Source organism: Bos grunniens, chromosome 22, assembly GCF_055505025.1.
Source record: "Bos grunniens cultivar Pamir isolate PY7600 chromosome 22, Bosgru_T2T1.0, whole genome shotgun sequence".
Classification (NCBI taxonomy): domain Eukaryota; kingdom Metazoa; phylum Chordata; class Mammalia; order Artiodactyla; family Bovidae; genus Bos; species Bos grunniens.
In genome coordinates, this window is record NC_141186.1 from 60,832,319 (window position 1) to 60,847,345 (window position 15,027).

At 52.6% G+C, this 15,027-nt stretch overlaps 1 protein-coding gene across 1 annotated transcript in view; it reads left to right on the top strand.

Annotated features, from left to right (window-relative positions):
- TXNRD3 (thioredoxin reductase 3) overlaps nt 1-15,027 on the top strand; it is a 34,138-nt gene that overhangs the window by 14,350 nt on the left and 4,761 nt on the right. The window contains exons 7-14 of the mRNA XM_086365479.1: nt 170-289; nt 2,438-2,580; nt 2,742-2,857; nt 3,455-3,680; nt 4,361-4,453; nt 9,878-9,954; nt 10,697-10,853; nt 11,456-11,563. Coding sequence (XP_086221605.1) covers nt 170-289; nt 2,438-2,580; nt 2,742-2,857; nt 3,455-3,680; nt 4,361-4,453; nt 9,878-9,954; nt 10,697-10,853; nt 11,456-11,563 — 1,040 coding nt within the window. The remainder of the gene's footprint in view (nt 1-169; nt 290-2,437; nt 2,581-2,741; nt 2,858-3,454; nt 3,681-4,360; nt 4,454-9,877; nt 9,955-10,696; nt 10,854-11,455; nt 11,564-15,027) is intronic.

Consider the following 15,027-nt stretch of genomic DNA (forward strand, 5'->3'; position numbering starts at 1 on the left):
GGGACCCTCGGTCACTGTAACGCACATCGTTCTGTGTACTGGTGTGTGACGCTGACCCCACAGTCGTCAAGGCTGTTGTTCCCACGTTTTCATAGCACCCGCTCTGCGTGTGTAAGCCACATGAACACACACATGCACACACAGCATCACAGCTGTGGCTCTCGCTCAGGTCTTGGTGGCACGTGTGTGAATGTTGGCTGTATCCCGAAGAAGCTGATGCACCAGGCCGCACTGCTAGGGCAGGCGCTGACCGACTCCAGGAAGTTCGGCTGGGAGTACAGTCAGCAAGGTGGGTGATGCGTGAAACCGTCCAGACTGGGAGGAAAGAGGGAAGGATAGGTTTCTTAGAAATGCTTGCTCTTTCTGTTTCTGTAGTTGACTTTTACGCTAGTTTAATAAACACTCGTTAGGAGCTCACATGTGCCAGTGGGACCCAGGATTCCAAGACGGTCAGTGCAGACCTGCTGTCGGGGCCTTAGGGCTGGGGAAGGGTTGTTGCAGCCCCGGCCATCCCAGACGCACAGCAGGGTGTGCGGGGGCTTTCAGGGCAGGAGTTAGGATGCGAGTCTAAGGAGAGCGCTGACTTGGGTGGAACGCCACGGGCAGGCTGGATGGAGCAGGGTGGAGTGATGTTCACGCTGGCCTGGAGGTGGTCCAGGGGCCTCTGAGCGCGTGTGAGAAGGTGGAGGAGTGCGGCAGACCTGGAACACACAGAACAGTGAAGGGGGGCGTGAGAGCCGATGAGGCTAGAAAGCTGTTGAGAAGAAGAGTGTGCGGAACTTCCATACCAGCAGCAGTAACTCACAGAAGTGGAATAACGGGGATCACAGCAATCGTGATACAAGGGCTTGGAAGGCACTCCGCTGGGGTGTACAGAACACTCAAGGGAGTATGAAAGCACAGCAAAACCGTGCTCTGATTCTGGAGGGAATGCTTACATACTGTGAAGGCGTTATCTCAGAGCTATTTCGTAAAGTTTATTTAAAGTCCAAGGAAAATGTCAGAATTTTTTTTTTCCTTTTGGAACTGGACAGATTATTCTCAAGTTCGTATTGAAAAGTAAATGTGTGAGGGTAGCTGTGCCGCCTTTGAGGAACCAGGGGAGCGACATTTCCACCTGAACTTAAGATGCTGTTGCTCGTCACACGACTGAGCGGTCAGGTGGTGCAGCAGAGCAGGCCTTCCACGGACCTGCCACCTCAGGGCCCTGGGGACCTTCCAGGGGTCCTGCTCCTGACTCTGCAGGTCTGGGGAGGGGTCCCCAGGAGCCACGTATCTCAGCCTGCTTCTTGGGGTGCTGACATGCAGGCATGTTGTGAAACTTCTGAAAATGTCTTTTACACAAACCAGAAGCAAAGGTCCCCGGGGCCATGAGACGCACGGTTCTCTGAGGCCTGGGAGCCTGGCCTGTCTGGAGAGAGGGGCCGACAGAGGACGTGAGCCTGGCAGAGAGCTAGTCAGTGGTGGTCGTAACCCCGGGATCAGGGGCGTGGGGTTGGGGAACACAGTCACCAGACTGACCATCTGGACCACACGGTCTTAGACCTGTTGTCCTGTTGCTGAGGTTGTAGGAAGGGTGACGTGACATCTGGGCCGTAATCGCTGATGTCGCCCAAGTCCCCACACACAGTGACTCTGTCCTCCACTGTGCTCTGGGGTCCCTCAGCCTGGTGGGCGGGTCCCTGAGTGTGCTGGAGGGTCAGGGTCCAAATGGACCGAGGGTGAACCCCCGGTCAGCTGGGTTTGTGGTTGAGGGTCTCACCCAGCTTGACAGGACCCTGGACCAGTGTTTCCCTGGGGAGCATCAGCAGATGGGGTGAATCCAGGAAATGAGCCCCGCCTGGCAGGCCCAGGAGTAAGCAGGAGCCTTGAATCCACCGGCCTCACCCTGGCTTCGGCAGGAAGTGGTGAGCTCTCACCTCAGCGCCGGTGTTCACTGTCGCAGGCCTGCCTGCGGGCACCCGTGCCCCACCTGTGGATCCCGGGGCCGGCCGTGGGAGGGCTGTTTCCTGCCCCACTCCGTGCATTTTCATCACGTTCAGAACTCTGCTTTCTTCGTGTTTGTCACGTGAAAGAAGCTGTGTGTGTGAGTCGCTCAGTCGTGTCCGACTCTTTGCAACCCCATGGACTGTAGCCTGCCAGGCTCCTCTGTCTATGGGATTCTCCAGGCAAGAGTACTAGAGTGGGCTGCCATTTCCATCTCCAGGGGATCTTCCCGACCCAGGGATCGAACCCGGGTCTCCTGCATTGCAGGTGGATGCTTATCTCCTCAGCCACCAGGGAAGCCATGGTGGCTGTAATTGGCATATGAAGACTTCTTGCTAATTATCTTCTATTCACTTCTGGATCCTTAAAGCGATGGACGCGCGTGTGCCATGTGTGACTTCACGGTGGCCGTGCAGCCCCTCACGCCCGCCTGCCCCTGGTCTCTCTCCAGTGAGGCACAGCTGGGCCACCATGACAGAGGCCATCCAGAGCCACATCGGCTCGCTGAGCTGGAGCCACCGGCTGGCCCTGCGGGAGAAGGCAGTGACCTACGTCAACTCCTACGGGGAGTTTGTTGAGCACCACAAAGTCAAGGTCAGTTGGGCCTTTGGCCCCGTTGGTTGCCCCCCTGACTTGCGCCTGCGCCCGCGTGAACTGGGACTCCATGTTGAGGGCTGCACCCAGCGTGCGAGCATCCTGGTGTCCGATCAGTCTGGTACTAAAGGAAAAGTGAAGTTTGCTTTGCTTTTTTCAAGGCAACCAATGAAAAAGGACAGGAGGCGCTTTACACTGCTGCGAAGTTTGTCATCGCGACAGGAGAGAGGCCGCGCTACTTGGGAATCCCGGGAGACAGAGAGTACTGCGTCACCAGGTGGGGTTAACTAGGCCGTCTGCCCGTAAGTTGCGTTACGTCTGTGTCTCCAGACTCTTCACTCCCTGGCTTATTTCACGAGAGATTTGCACTGACGACAAGCGGAAGGGCACGCAAGGCGGAGCTGAGGGCACAGACGCAGTGTCTCCAGGCCTCCGGGCGGGAGAGCGAGTCTGGGCTTTGGTCCACGCTCGCTGGAGCCCAGGGCGAAGCAGCATTTGCCGCTAGCTTCAGGCTTTCGTGTCTGTGATGGTGGTGGACCGGGTGACCAGGAGACTCGCTGTCCCGATGCTGGGACTTAACAGGAATTCCCAGTGGACAGTTGTCAGGAGGACCTGTGACCTCGATGTATGAAGCAGGACGACGACTCGCACACTTTCTCGACCAGACGCACTTTAAGAAACACGCTTTTCACTGTGGCTGCTCAGGTGGACACCCAACGCAGGCTTTGCACGTGGGCCACTGTTCGATTTCCAGTCTCCTGGCTGGATGTCCTCCTCCGAGGTGGACACACCTGCAGCCCCGAGAGCCGCTCCCCCCAGCGCCCACTTGCTCTGGTCCCTGCGCCGTCCCACATGGAGCCCCTTCTCTCTGCAGCGACGACCTGTTCTCGCTGCCCTACTGCCCGGGCGAGACCCTGGTGGTGGGCGCGTCCTACGTGGCGCTGGAGTGTGCGGGCTTCCTGGCCGGCCTGGGCCTGGAGGTCACGGTCATGGTGCGCTCGGTGCTCCTGCGGGGCTTCGACCAGGAGATGGCGGAGAAGGTGGGCGCCTCCATGCAGCAGCTCGGCGTGCACTTCCTGCGCAAGTTCGTGCCCGTGGAGGTGAGTCTCGGCCATCGTCCTGCCGGTCCAGCTCCACAAGCTCCCCTTCTGTTTGATTTTTTAAAAAATCCTGAGGCATTTGGGATGTCAGTTCCTCGACCAGGGATCGAACCTGTGCCCCCTGCAGTGGGAGTGTCGAGTCCTCACCTCTGGGCCACTGTTTCCAGGAGGGAGAGGCTCCTCCTGGGGCTGCTCGTGTTACCCTTGTTCACGCTGCTCCCCAGGGACCTTGAGGGCGGGGTGCCCCTTCCAATCCCTGCCCGCCCCGCCTCTGCCCACAAGCACGTCTCAGTGCTGATGGCTCTACTAGCATCCGCCTCAACTCCACACCGTTCATACAGCTGCCTGCTGGGCGTCTCCGTTTGAATGCCTCTCAACATTTTAAATGCAACAAGAGAAAATAAAGCTCCCGATTTCCCGCCCGGTGTCCTCCCGCTGCCGTCCTGGCCTGTCTCCATCCTTGGGAGGTCGTCCCCCAGTACACACGGACCCCCGCGACGTCCAGTCCACTCTTCCCGCTCACCCAGGGGCTTGTCTCTCCCTCAACCACCCTCGGGCCGGTCCTCCGTCCTCCAGCCCTGCTCCGTGCCCACGGAACACGCCCGCCTGCACACACGCCCTGACCCCCCCCATGCTGTGTCACCTGCGGAGAGAATCCACGCACTGTCCATCCTCACCAGGTCCAGCAGCTGGAGAGGGGCCTGCCTGGGAGGCTGAAGGTAGTGGCGAAATCCACGGAAGGGACAGAGACAATCGAGGGCATTTACAACACGGTGAGTGTCTGCCAGGCGAGCAGGGGCGGATGGACACGCTTGTGAATTGGCGCAGATGAAACACGTGGGGAGATGATACCAGGGTTGACTTTTTTGACTCTCTGTGAGAGTCTAGTACATATGGAACATGATGGGCTGTTGATATTTGATGGTTTTTGGTGGCACACGAAGAATACGATGCTGAAATATGCGGGTGTGTGTAACAGTGCAGGGAACAAAATCTGGAAGCAGGTGTGAGTGGAAGTTGCTCAGTCGCGTCCAACTCTTTGTGACCTTGTGGACTATACTGTCCATGGAATTCTCCAGGCCAGAATACTGGAGTGGGTAGCCGTTCCCTTCTCCAGGGGATCTTCCTAACCCAGGGATCAAACCCAGGTCTCCTGTGTTGCAGATTCTTTACCAGATGAGCTACATGGGAACCTGGAAGCAGGTGTGCCTGCCTGCTGTCAGCGCTCACTTCTGGGGAGTTAGATGTCTTATACATTTCTGCATTTGACCATTTTTGCAATAAGCATTGATTATATTTTATAATCAAAAGCAACAAAAACAAGCTACGTCAAATCTGCAAACAGTGTGAGTAGTCCGCAGACCCTTGGGTGGCAGTCGTTATAACTGAAACTCATGCAAGTCAGACATTTCTCTTGTAAACTGTAGTTTATCGCTAACCTGGGTCAAACTATTCATGTATGGTTCATATACTCTAACAGTATGTTTTTTTTTCAACTAAAAGTGAATGATATTGTGAAGATGACCAAAGCCAAAGGTAGGTGTAAGGAAAACAAGCATAAGAACCAGCCCCTGTCGGGACTGTGATCAGGGCTGTGATGCGTGTGTGGCCACTGGAAGTGCTCGCTGCTGCACTGCCCAGGTTCCAGCTCACGCTGCGTCTGCCCTTTGACCTAGGCCGTCTGTCGTAGCCCCCAGCAAAGTTAGTACATTTCTCCATGGACATCAAGAACGTCTTCCGTTAGACTTATTCCTAGGCACTTGCATATTTCTGTATAGTTACAAATGCTGTTTTTGAAAACGTGTCAGTATCTTTCCCAGTCTGTTGCTGATATATAGAAAGGCTGCTCACTTGTGTGATTGTGTGATTCGATTCAGCTGAGCCCGTTTGGTCACGTGTCCTTAAACGGTTCAGCGTCTTTGTTATACATGCGTAGCAAGGACTTGCTTCCTTCTGTTGACTCTTCCTCTTCTTCCTTTTCCGCGTGAGGGCACCAGCCACGGCCCCCACGCAGCGCTGACAGGAAATGCAGACCTGGGCGCTCCAGCCTTGCTCCGGGGTCGGGAGGGAGGTTTTCACTGTTTCGTGGTTAAAGAGCAAGGTTTTCCCATAGGGTTTTGGTAGCTAATCATGGTAGAGAAATCATTTTCTATTTTTGTTTGCTAAGTTGTTGTTGTTGTTATTTTGGTTTTTTGTTTGTTAAAAGTCAGCAGTAGGTGTTCAGCTGTAAGAATGTTCCTTTTGTGGCTGTTGATTATCTTTTCTTTAATCAATCAGTGTGTTGCATTGTATTGATCTACAGTCAACTGTGTATTACTGGTGTAAATCCAACTGGATGATGAATGGTTCTTTTTATATATTTTTAGATTTGGCTATTTAAAATTTTTGTATCTATATTCATGAATTATATCGGCTTATAATTTTCCTTTCACATATTGAACTTCCCAGATTTTGATATCAAAGTTCTCTAGCTCATGAAAGAAGTCCGGAATATGCCCCTTCTTTTTCAGTTCTCTAGAAGCATTTATGTGCTACTGGAATTGTTGTTTTTGTTCAGTCTCTAAATTGTGTCTGACTTTTTGGGACCCCAGGGACTGCAGCACACCAGGCTTCCCTGTCCATCACCAGCTCCTGGAGCTCGCTCAAACTCATGTCCATTGCGTCAGTGATGACATCCAACCATCTCACCCTCTGTCGTCCCCTTTTCCTCCTGCCTTCAGTCTTTCCAAGCATCAGGGTCTTTCCTAATGAGTCAGTTCTTTGCATTGGTGGCCAAAGTATTGGAGTTTCAGCTTCAGCATCAGTCCTTCCAATGAACACCCAGGACTGATCTCCTTTAGGATGGACTGGTTGGATCTCCTTGCAGTCCAAGGGACTCTCAAGAGTCTTCTCCAACACCACACTTCAAAAGCATCAGTTCTCCGGTGCTCAGCCTTCCTGATGGCCTGACGTGACCAGCTGTCGCCGTCTGTACGTGACGACCATAGCTTTGACTCTACAGACCTTTGTTGGCAGTGTGATGCCTCTGCTTCTCAATGTGCTGTCTAGATTCGTCGTTTGTGCTGTCTAGCTTTCCTTCCACGGAGCAGGCGTCTTTTGACTTCATGGCTGCGGTCACCGTCTGCAGTGATTTGGGCCCAGGAAGTAAAGCCTGTCACTGTTGCCACCTTTCTCCCCGTCCGTTTGCCATGAAGTGAGGAAACCGATGCCATGGTCTTAGTTTTCTGAATGTTGAGTTTTAAGCCAACTTTTTCACTCTCCTCTTTCACTTTCATCAAGAGGCTCTTTAGTTCCTCTTCACTTTGTGCCATATGGTGTTATCTGCATACCTGAGGTTGTTGACATTTCTCCTGGCAGTCTTGATTCCAGCTTGTGCTTCATCCAGCCCAGCGTTTCTCATGATGTCCTCTGCATAGAGGTTGCATAGCAGGGTGACAGTATACAGCCTTGCGTGTTTGACAGAGTGGGCCTAGAGTGTTCCGTGAAGACATGTTTTTTTCTGTAACAGTCAAAGGACTGTTTAAGGCTGCTCTTTTTCTGCCAGCTTTTCCTGTTGAGTCATGGCTGATCTGCAGCCGTGCCGTCCGCACCCCTCGGGGTCCGTCTGTGTGGTGTGTGTTGGTGGCTGGTTCTTATACACCTGCTCTTCTCCAGATTCTCTTTGGATTATAGGTTATTACAAGATTCTGAATAGTTTCCTGTGATCTACAGTAGATCCTTGCTAATTATCTACTTTATATATAGTCCTGTGTATCTGTTAATCCCAAACTTCTAATTTACCCCTTCCTCCTCTCTCCTCTTTGGGAGCCTGAAGTCTGTGTTCTGCGCCTGGCAGTCTGCTTTGGTTTTGAGTAAGGTCATCTGTGCCATTTCTTTAGGATTCTGCATGTAGGTGAGACCAGGAGATGCTTGTCCGTCTGGTCTCCTTCCTTAGTGCGATCATCTCTGTGTCTGTCCACATTGCTACAGTGGCACACTGTCTTTTTGTGGCTGAGCAGTATTCCATGGCATATGTTCACCACATCTTCTTTATCCCATGGACACTTAGGTGGCTTCCTCCACATAAATTTAAAACCAGCTTTCCAATTTTGAAGAAGAAGCCTGCTGGGATTTTGACTGAGATTGTATTGCTTATGTAGATGAGTTTGGTAAAACTGGCATCTTAAATCAGCAGCGCTGATTTTTCCTATACACGAACCTCTGTGTTTTTCCCATTTATTATGTTTGCAGGCTCTTTAGTTTCTCTCAGCAACATTTTATCATTTTTCTCTGGAGGTCTTTCATGTTTCTGTTAAATGTATCTCTGAGTACTTCATATTTTTAATCTCTGCAAATGACATTTTAAGTTTTTAAATATTCAGCGGTTAATTGGTAGTACGTAGAAATACACATGATTTTTCTGTATTGCCCTTCTTAGGATTTGTTCTGCATAAAACAGTAGTTTGGTTTCTTCTTTCCAGTTTGTGCATTTCGTTTCCTTTTCTTGCCTCGTTACCCTGGCTGAGAATCCACGGGTACCGAACAGAGACTGTGAGGGTCTCCCGTCTCGGGTGGGTGAGGCCTGTCTCCGCTGCGAGCGTGTACGCCTTCAGGCGTCTGCAGACCTTCTGTGAGGCTGGGGACGCGTGCTTCTAGGCCTAGAGCTCCAAGGCATTTTCTGAAATCCGCAAGGGCGCTTAGTTTTGTCAGATGCTGTCCCAGCTTCTATTGGGATGAGGAAGTTTTTTTCTTTTTTATTCTGTTCAAATGATAAATTCCATTGATTGGTCTGTATGTTAAACTAGATTCGTATTTTGGGACAAAGCCCAAAACACTTGGTCACGATCAGTTGTCCTGTATTTATGTTGCTCTATTTTATTTGCTGGCGTCCGTTAAATAGCTGGCGTCTGCGTTCATGGGGAGTGTTGGCTTCTGATTTTCTTTGTTTTGAATTATTAGTGTTTTGCTGCGCTGGGTCTCCGTTGCAGCATGCAGGCTTTCTCCAGTGGCAGCAACTGGGGGCTGCTCTTCCTCGCCTTGTGTGAGCTTCTCACTGCAGCGGCCTTTCTTGCTGCTGCACGTGGGCTCTGCAGCGTCCAGACTCAGTAGCTGTGGCCCAGGGGTTTAGTTGTCCCTCGGCACACGGGCTTTTCCCAGACCAGGAATCGAACCTGTGCCCCCCACAATGGCAGGTGGATCCTTAACCACTGAGCCACCAGGGGGGTCCTCTCAAGTTTTCTTTTCTTTTTACTGCCCTTGTCTGACCTTGTGTCAGATGTTCACGCCTCACAAACAGGCCTTGGGATGTCGCACCTCTTTCTTGTCCTGGAGGCTTCGTGTGTCATCGGTGTTTTTCTCGTGTCGCGTGCACTTTACTAACAAGGTCACCTGGCCCCAGAGTTAACTCTCGGAGACATTTATACACCGTGGACTTGGTCTCTGTGAGTATGAAGCCCTTAATCTGCTTGAGCTGCCGTAGCATCTAGGGGTTGATCACACAGGGTCACAAGGAAAAAGTGACCATCTGCGCGCCAAGGAGGGAGGCCTCAGAGGAGACTGCCCTGCGGACGCTGGGTCTCAGGAGAGTGACCATCTGCGCACCAAGAGGAGGCCTCAGAGGAGGCTGCCCTGCGGACTCTGGGTCTCAGGAGTCTGACCTCCAGGACTGAGAGGAACCTCATCCAGGTACTTTGTTGTGTTCTGAACTAGGACACTGCCCTGGTAGAAAAGTCCGCCTGCCAACGCAGGAGACAGGGGTTCAGTCCCCTGGAGAAGGGCATGGCTACCCATTAATTCCAGTATTCTTGCCTGGAGAATTCCATAGACAGAGGGGTCTGGCGGGCTACAAGGTCATGGGGTCACAAAGAGTCAGACAAGACTTCTCGACTGAACAATGGCCTTGTTGTACGTTAATCGACTCTGTAAAGGCCTGTCCCCAAATCCAGTCGCATTCCGAGGCCCTGGGGGTCAGTGCCTCGGCACGAGTTAGGGGAGGGGGCGTGGTGCAGCCTGGCCGTAGGGTCACTGAGTCCTGTGGTGTGAGTTTGGTAAAGTCTGTCTCTGCAGGCATCTGTTTCATCTAAACTGTAAATCGATTGGCACAGGCTGTTGATGACATTCTGTTACTCTCCTATCAGCTTCTGAAGGATTCATCGTGATGTTCTGGTTTTCGTTCCTGGCGTTGATGATCTGTGTTTCTGTCGTCTCTCTAAACGCAGGTTTTGTTAGCAATTGGTCGTGACTCCTGTACGAAGAAGTTAGGGCTGGAGAAGATTGGTGTGAACGTCAGTGAGAAGTAAGTACCCTGGTGTTAGCGCCCAGCCCTGCTCAAAGCTCAGTGTTTCCACAGATCGTCCCTGGGAAATTCTGACTTCATTACTGAGGTGCTCTGAATTTATTTTGTAGTAAGTAATCTGTCAGCTCTGTATTATCAGTTATTTCATTAATCAGTTGATAACTCTTAATGTTTTCCTTAAACATTTCATGCATTAAGCAGTTACTTGTAAAAAATAATTGTGGAAATGTATGCATCCACTTTCTGTTTAGAATGAATTTGTCTGTCCTTGATCAGGCAAGGAGGAAAATTCCAAAGCAGTATGTTCAACTCTTGGAGAAGGCAATGGCACCCCACTCCAGTACTCTTGCCTGGAAAATCCCATGGATGGAGGAGCCTGGTAGGCTGCAGTCCATGGTGTCGCTAAGAGTCGGACATGACTGAGCGACTTCACTTTCACTTTTCACTTCCATGCATTGGAGAAGGAAATGGAAACCCACTCCAGTGTTCTTGCCTGGAGAATCCCAGGGACGGGGAGCCTGGTGGGCTGCCGTCTATGGGGTCACACAGAGTCGGACACGACTGAAGCGACTTAGCAGCAGCAGCATGTTCAACTCTGGGGGAGGCCTGGCGCTGTCCTCAGCGCTCAGAAAGCAGGCAGTGGTTTGTCTGAGCCACGGGTCCAGGGACGCTTGGCGGAAGAGAGTCTGCTTCCAGCAGTGCAGAGTCAGTTGTAATATTTTTTCTTCCCCAAACACAATAGGACGGGCAAGATCCCCGTAAATGATGAGGAGCAGACCAGTGTGCCCTACGTCTATGCTGTCGGGGACGTCCTGGAGGGCAAGCCGCAGCTCACCCCGGTCGCCGTGCAGGCGGGCAAGCTGCTGGCACGAAGGCTGTTCGGGGGCCGATCAGAGAAGGTGCGTTCCTCGCCGCTGTCTCTGGACAACGTCTGAGTCACAGTCACGATGAGAGGAGAGGCAGTGCGCGTGCACCGTGTGCACGTCGCGCTGGGGAGGCGTCCCGTGTTGTGTGCGGTCCCCTACCGTCTGATGGTTCTGAGTAAATGCTGTGAGCATCTTACGTTGAGGGTGTTGTCCTGGGCGACACGGGGGCACCCAGGTGGGGCCGTCTTTTCTTGCCGGAGGGGTCGGGGAACGCGTCCTGGGTGGGCTGCTGCTCTGGCACCAGGGGCAGGGCCACGCGGCTCGGGGTCTGATGGGCTCAGCGTGTGGCCGTCTCCGCTTGGCAGGCCGGCCTGTCGCCCTGCCCGGTGTGGCGGAAGGGCTTCCTGCTCACCCTCGCAGGGGCGGTCCTGTGCGTGGCTGGGGGTCCCGGTCTCACTGAAGCAGCCGGAGTCGGGCTCCCCTGTCTGCTCAGTGACTCAGTTCCCCGAACTGTGGTGGGCGGTGGCCACCTGCGCTGGGCTGCGCTTGTCTGTCTTCTGTTTATGAATGTACATTGTGCGGATTTTCACTGTGAAAAACAGGACAAAACGAGACACGAGCTGTCTGTCTTGCAGTGTGACTACGTCAACGTCCCCACCGTGGTGTTCACGCCCTTGGAGTACGGCTGCTGTGGGTACTCAGAGGAGAAGGCTGGCGAGGTGTACCAGGCAGAGAATCTGAATGTAAGATGTGCGGTTGGTGCATTCTCAGACCTCGCCTCTAATCCACGGTTTCTCCTGTTGGCCACTTTGCATTCTGTAGTTTTGCAAGTTCCTGTGATGGCTGCATTGTTGGAAATTACATTCCTGCTTTGGGGAAGTTGGAAAGTAAACAATGTAAGCCCTGTCTCTAGTGGAGTGATTGTCACACAGCTGGGAAGACGGATGCAGACTGTGCGTACAGGGCTTTAAGTGCGTGGGCAGCATCTGAGGGGGAGGCCCCTGGGGGGCACGCAGTATCCTGGGAGCTGTGGGGAGGGGGGCCGGCCAGGGGCTGGGGGCCACGGCAGCTCCTCCTCTCCTGCTGGGGTTCCCGTGTGCGTGTGTGTGCATGTGCACGTGTGTACATGTGTGTGCATATGTATGCATGCACGTGTGCACATACGTGTGTACATGTGTGTGCACGCACACACTCGCAGGTCACGCTTCTCTTCCTGCAGAAACAGGCATGCGTGGCAGCCACATGCACGTGGCCTCTCCCCACTGCAAGCTCAGTGCCACTTCTGGTCTTTGGAGGAACTGACTGACCCAGTGTTTGTCTCAGTCGCATGTCATGGGGACGTTTGCTGGCCCAAGCTGGCTCTGTCCACCTTCCCCACGTGGCGCGGCGGGGCCAGGCTCAGGAAGTGGCTCTGGGAGCCCCCCGCCCCACCCGCAGGCTCAGGAGGGCGGTTTCAGGGCTGCGGCGCTGCGGGGTTGCGGGCCATTCGGACGCCCCCAGAGCTGCTCTCTGCTCCCCTCCACCCTTGCCCGTCCGGTCACACCGCCTCACGGTGTGCTCTTGCTGTGATGTGGTGGGTGGTCCGAGTGGCTTTCTCCTGCCCTTCTCCCCACGTGGGAGGGGTGGGGGATGAAGGGGGTCAGAGGGTTAGGACCACCATGTTTTCAGGGGCTGTTGTTTAGGTGGTGCTTTCAGTGAGAAGTTTCCATTTCAGAGGACGCAATTTGATCAGTGTTTATAATTAACTCCTGGGAATAGTGAACCAGCTGTGTGAGTGGGAACTTTTACTCGGGTCTTGACAAGTGACGGTAGCCATCGTGGACTTGACACTTAGTTCCAAAGGCACGTGAGAGGAAGGAGGCTACGGCCAGATGAAGGGTGTGTCTGTAGGCAGAGCCCCCGTCCTGGGTCACCCTCGGGTCTCTCCCAAGGCCCCTGCACATCAGCACACCCCGTCTAGACTTTCACTTTTGCATTTTGCAGGACTGAAAATTTGATCTATTAGTATTTTTGATATTCTTATTATAAAGAGACTTGAGGAAACCTCGCATAAATCCATGTATTATATCTTTTCAAGTGAGGAAATTAAGGGGAAAAGGTGAGGGTAGGCACAATAAGACAGGATAAGAAAATGGAATTCATTCACAAAACTCACACCATAAAGTCCTCCAGACTTTGATCTCTGATAAGAACTTGTATGTAGAATATCAAAGAACTCTTACAACAATAAAAACCAAACAACCCGGCTTTTAAAAGAGCAAAGGATATTTCCCCAAAGAACGTGCACGGGTGGCCAGCAGACACGTGGAAGGAATCTCGGCGTCAGTGTCATCAGGGAAACACAGCACAAGCTTAGCGAGAGGCCGTGGGCTGATTTATGAAAGTTCTCACCGTGTCTGTGGGTTCTGTCTTCACTTTTCTGATGGTGCCCTTTGAAGCACAAAGACCTTTCCTTTTGGTGCAGTCTGGTGTGTCTTTTTTTTTTTCTGTTGTCACATGTACTTTTGATGTCACTTCTGACAAATCATTGTCTGACCCACAGTCGTGAAGATTGATGCCTGTGTTTTCCTCCTAGAGTGTTGCGGTTTTCAGCTCTGACCTGTGGGCCTCTGATGCATTCTGAGAACTTTCTGTACATGTGTGAGGTCGGGGTCCAGCCTCATCCCGCCGCACATGGGAGCCCATTTCTCCTTGAAGAGCTTCCTCCTAGTGAGGAAACACAGGCACTGATCTAGCTTACAGATTTCAGTGTAATTGGGAGGGCGGGTGGGAGGGCAGAGGCCAGGGAAGAGAGAGTGAAACCTCCTGAACAGGAGGGCAGGCCAGGAAGGAGAGCCCGCCCAGGAGCAGGTGACCACAGCGAAAGTGTGCAGTTTAGAAGCGTGCAGGCTGATGACAAGCCGGAGGAAAGGCACTTGTGTCTGATTGAAAAGGGCACCGGGAGGCAGAGGCGGCCAGTCACAGACCAGAGCTTTTAAATTTGCACTTCTTGTGCCTAAGTTGATTTAACAATTAAAACTCTTTAAAAAGGCAGTATTAGGGAGATTATTTTGGGGGGCGGGCTGTGCCACTGAGCTTGTTAGATCTTAGTTCCCCAACCAGGGATTGAACTTGCGCCCCCACGCAAACAAAGCATGGGGTCCTAACGACTGGACCCCTCAGGAACTCTGAAGGGAGGGTCTGGACAAGGAGGGCACCGGGCGGAGGAGGGTGCCAGCCATGTCGGATGGTAGTTTATCCTGAGGGCACGGGCACTAAAACTGTGCTGAGCGGCACACGGGCGACAAAGACCAGCAGAACAGAAGCTGAAGCCCAGATTGATTCAGGTGCTTAGAATTAACATGCGATAAAGGCGGTGTTTTAAATTTATGGCAAAAGACGTTCATTAAGGGTGTTGGAGTAAGTGGACGGCATTTAGGAAAAATGTGAAGTTGGGTCCACACTTCACGCCCACTTTGAACCAGGAGGATCCAATACTAAACAGAATCTCCCAAATACTGGGAGGAAAAGCAGAGCTAACACGCTGATGTGAAGAGCCGACTCGTCGGAAAAGACCCTGACGCTGGGAAAGATTGAGGGTGTGAAGAGCCGACTCGTCGGAAAAGACCCTGATGCTGGGAAAGATGAGGGCAAGAGAAGGGGACGACAGAGGATGAGACGGTTGGACGGCATCACTGACTCCACGGACATGAGTTTGAGCAAGCTCCAGGAAATAGTGAAAGACAGGGGAGCCTGGCATGCTGCAGTCCATGGGGTCGCAGAGAGTCAGACGCAACTGAGTGACAACCATGCGTGTGAGGAAGGGGCTGGAGAGGGAGGGTCCTGTGCAGGACTCGGGGTGCATTGAAGCCAGGAGCTTTCTGTTTCAGAAATCCTGTTTATAATCTCAAGAGTTGGCACCATCTGTTTTCTTAACATTCGGGGTATATTTTAGGAATAATACCTTGGGGTGAAGAAGCATTTATCTCATGTTCCTTATAGCCAGAGAGATTGAAAAGTTTGTAATAAAATGTGCTGCTGCTGCTACTGCTAAGTCGCTTCAGTCGTGTCCAACTCTGTTCGACCCCATAGACGGCAGCCCACCAGGCTTCCCCGTCCCTGGGATTCTCCAGGCAAGAACACTGGAGTGGGTTGCCATTTCCTTCTCCAGTGCATGAAAGTGAAAGTGAAAGTGAAGTCACTCAGTCATGTCCGACTCTAGTGACCC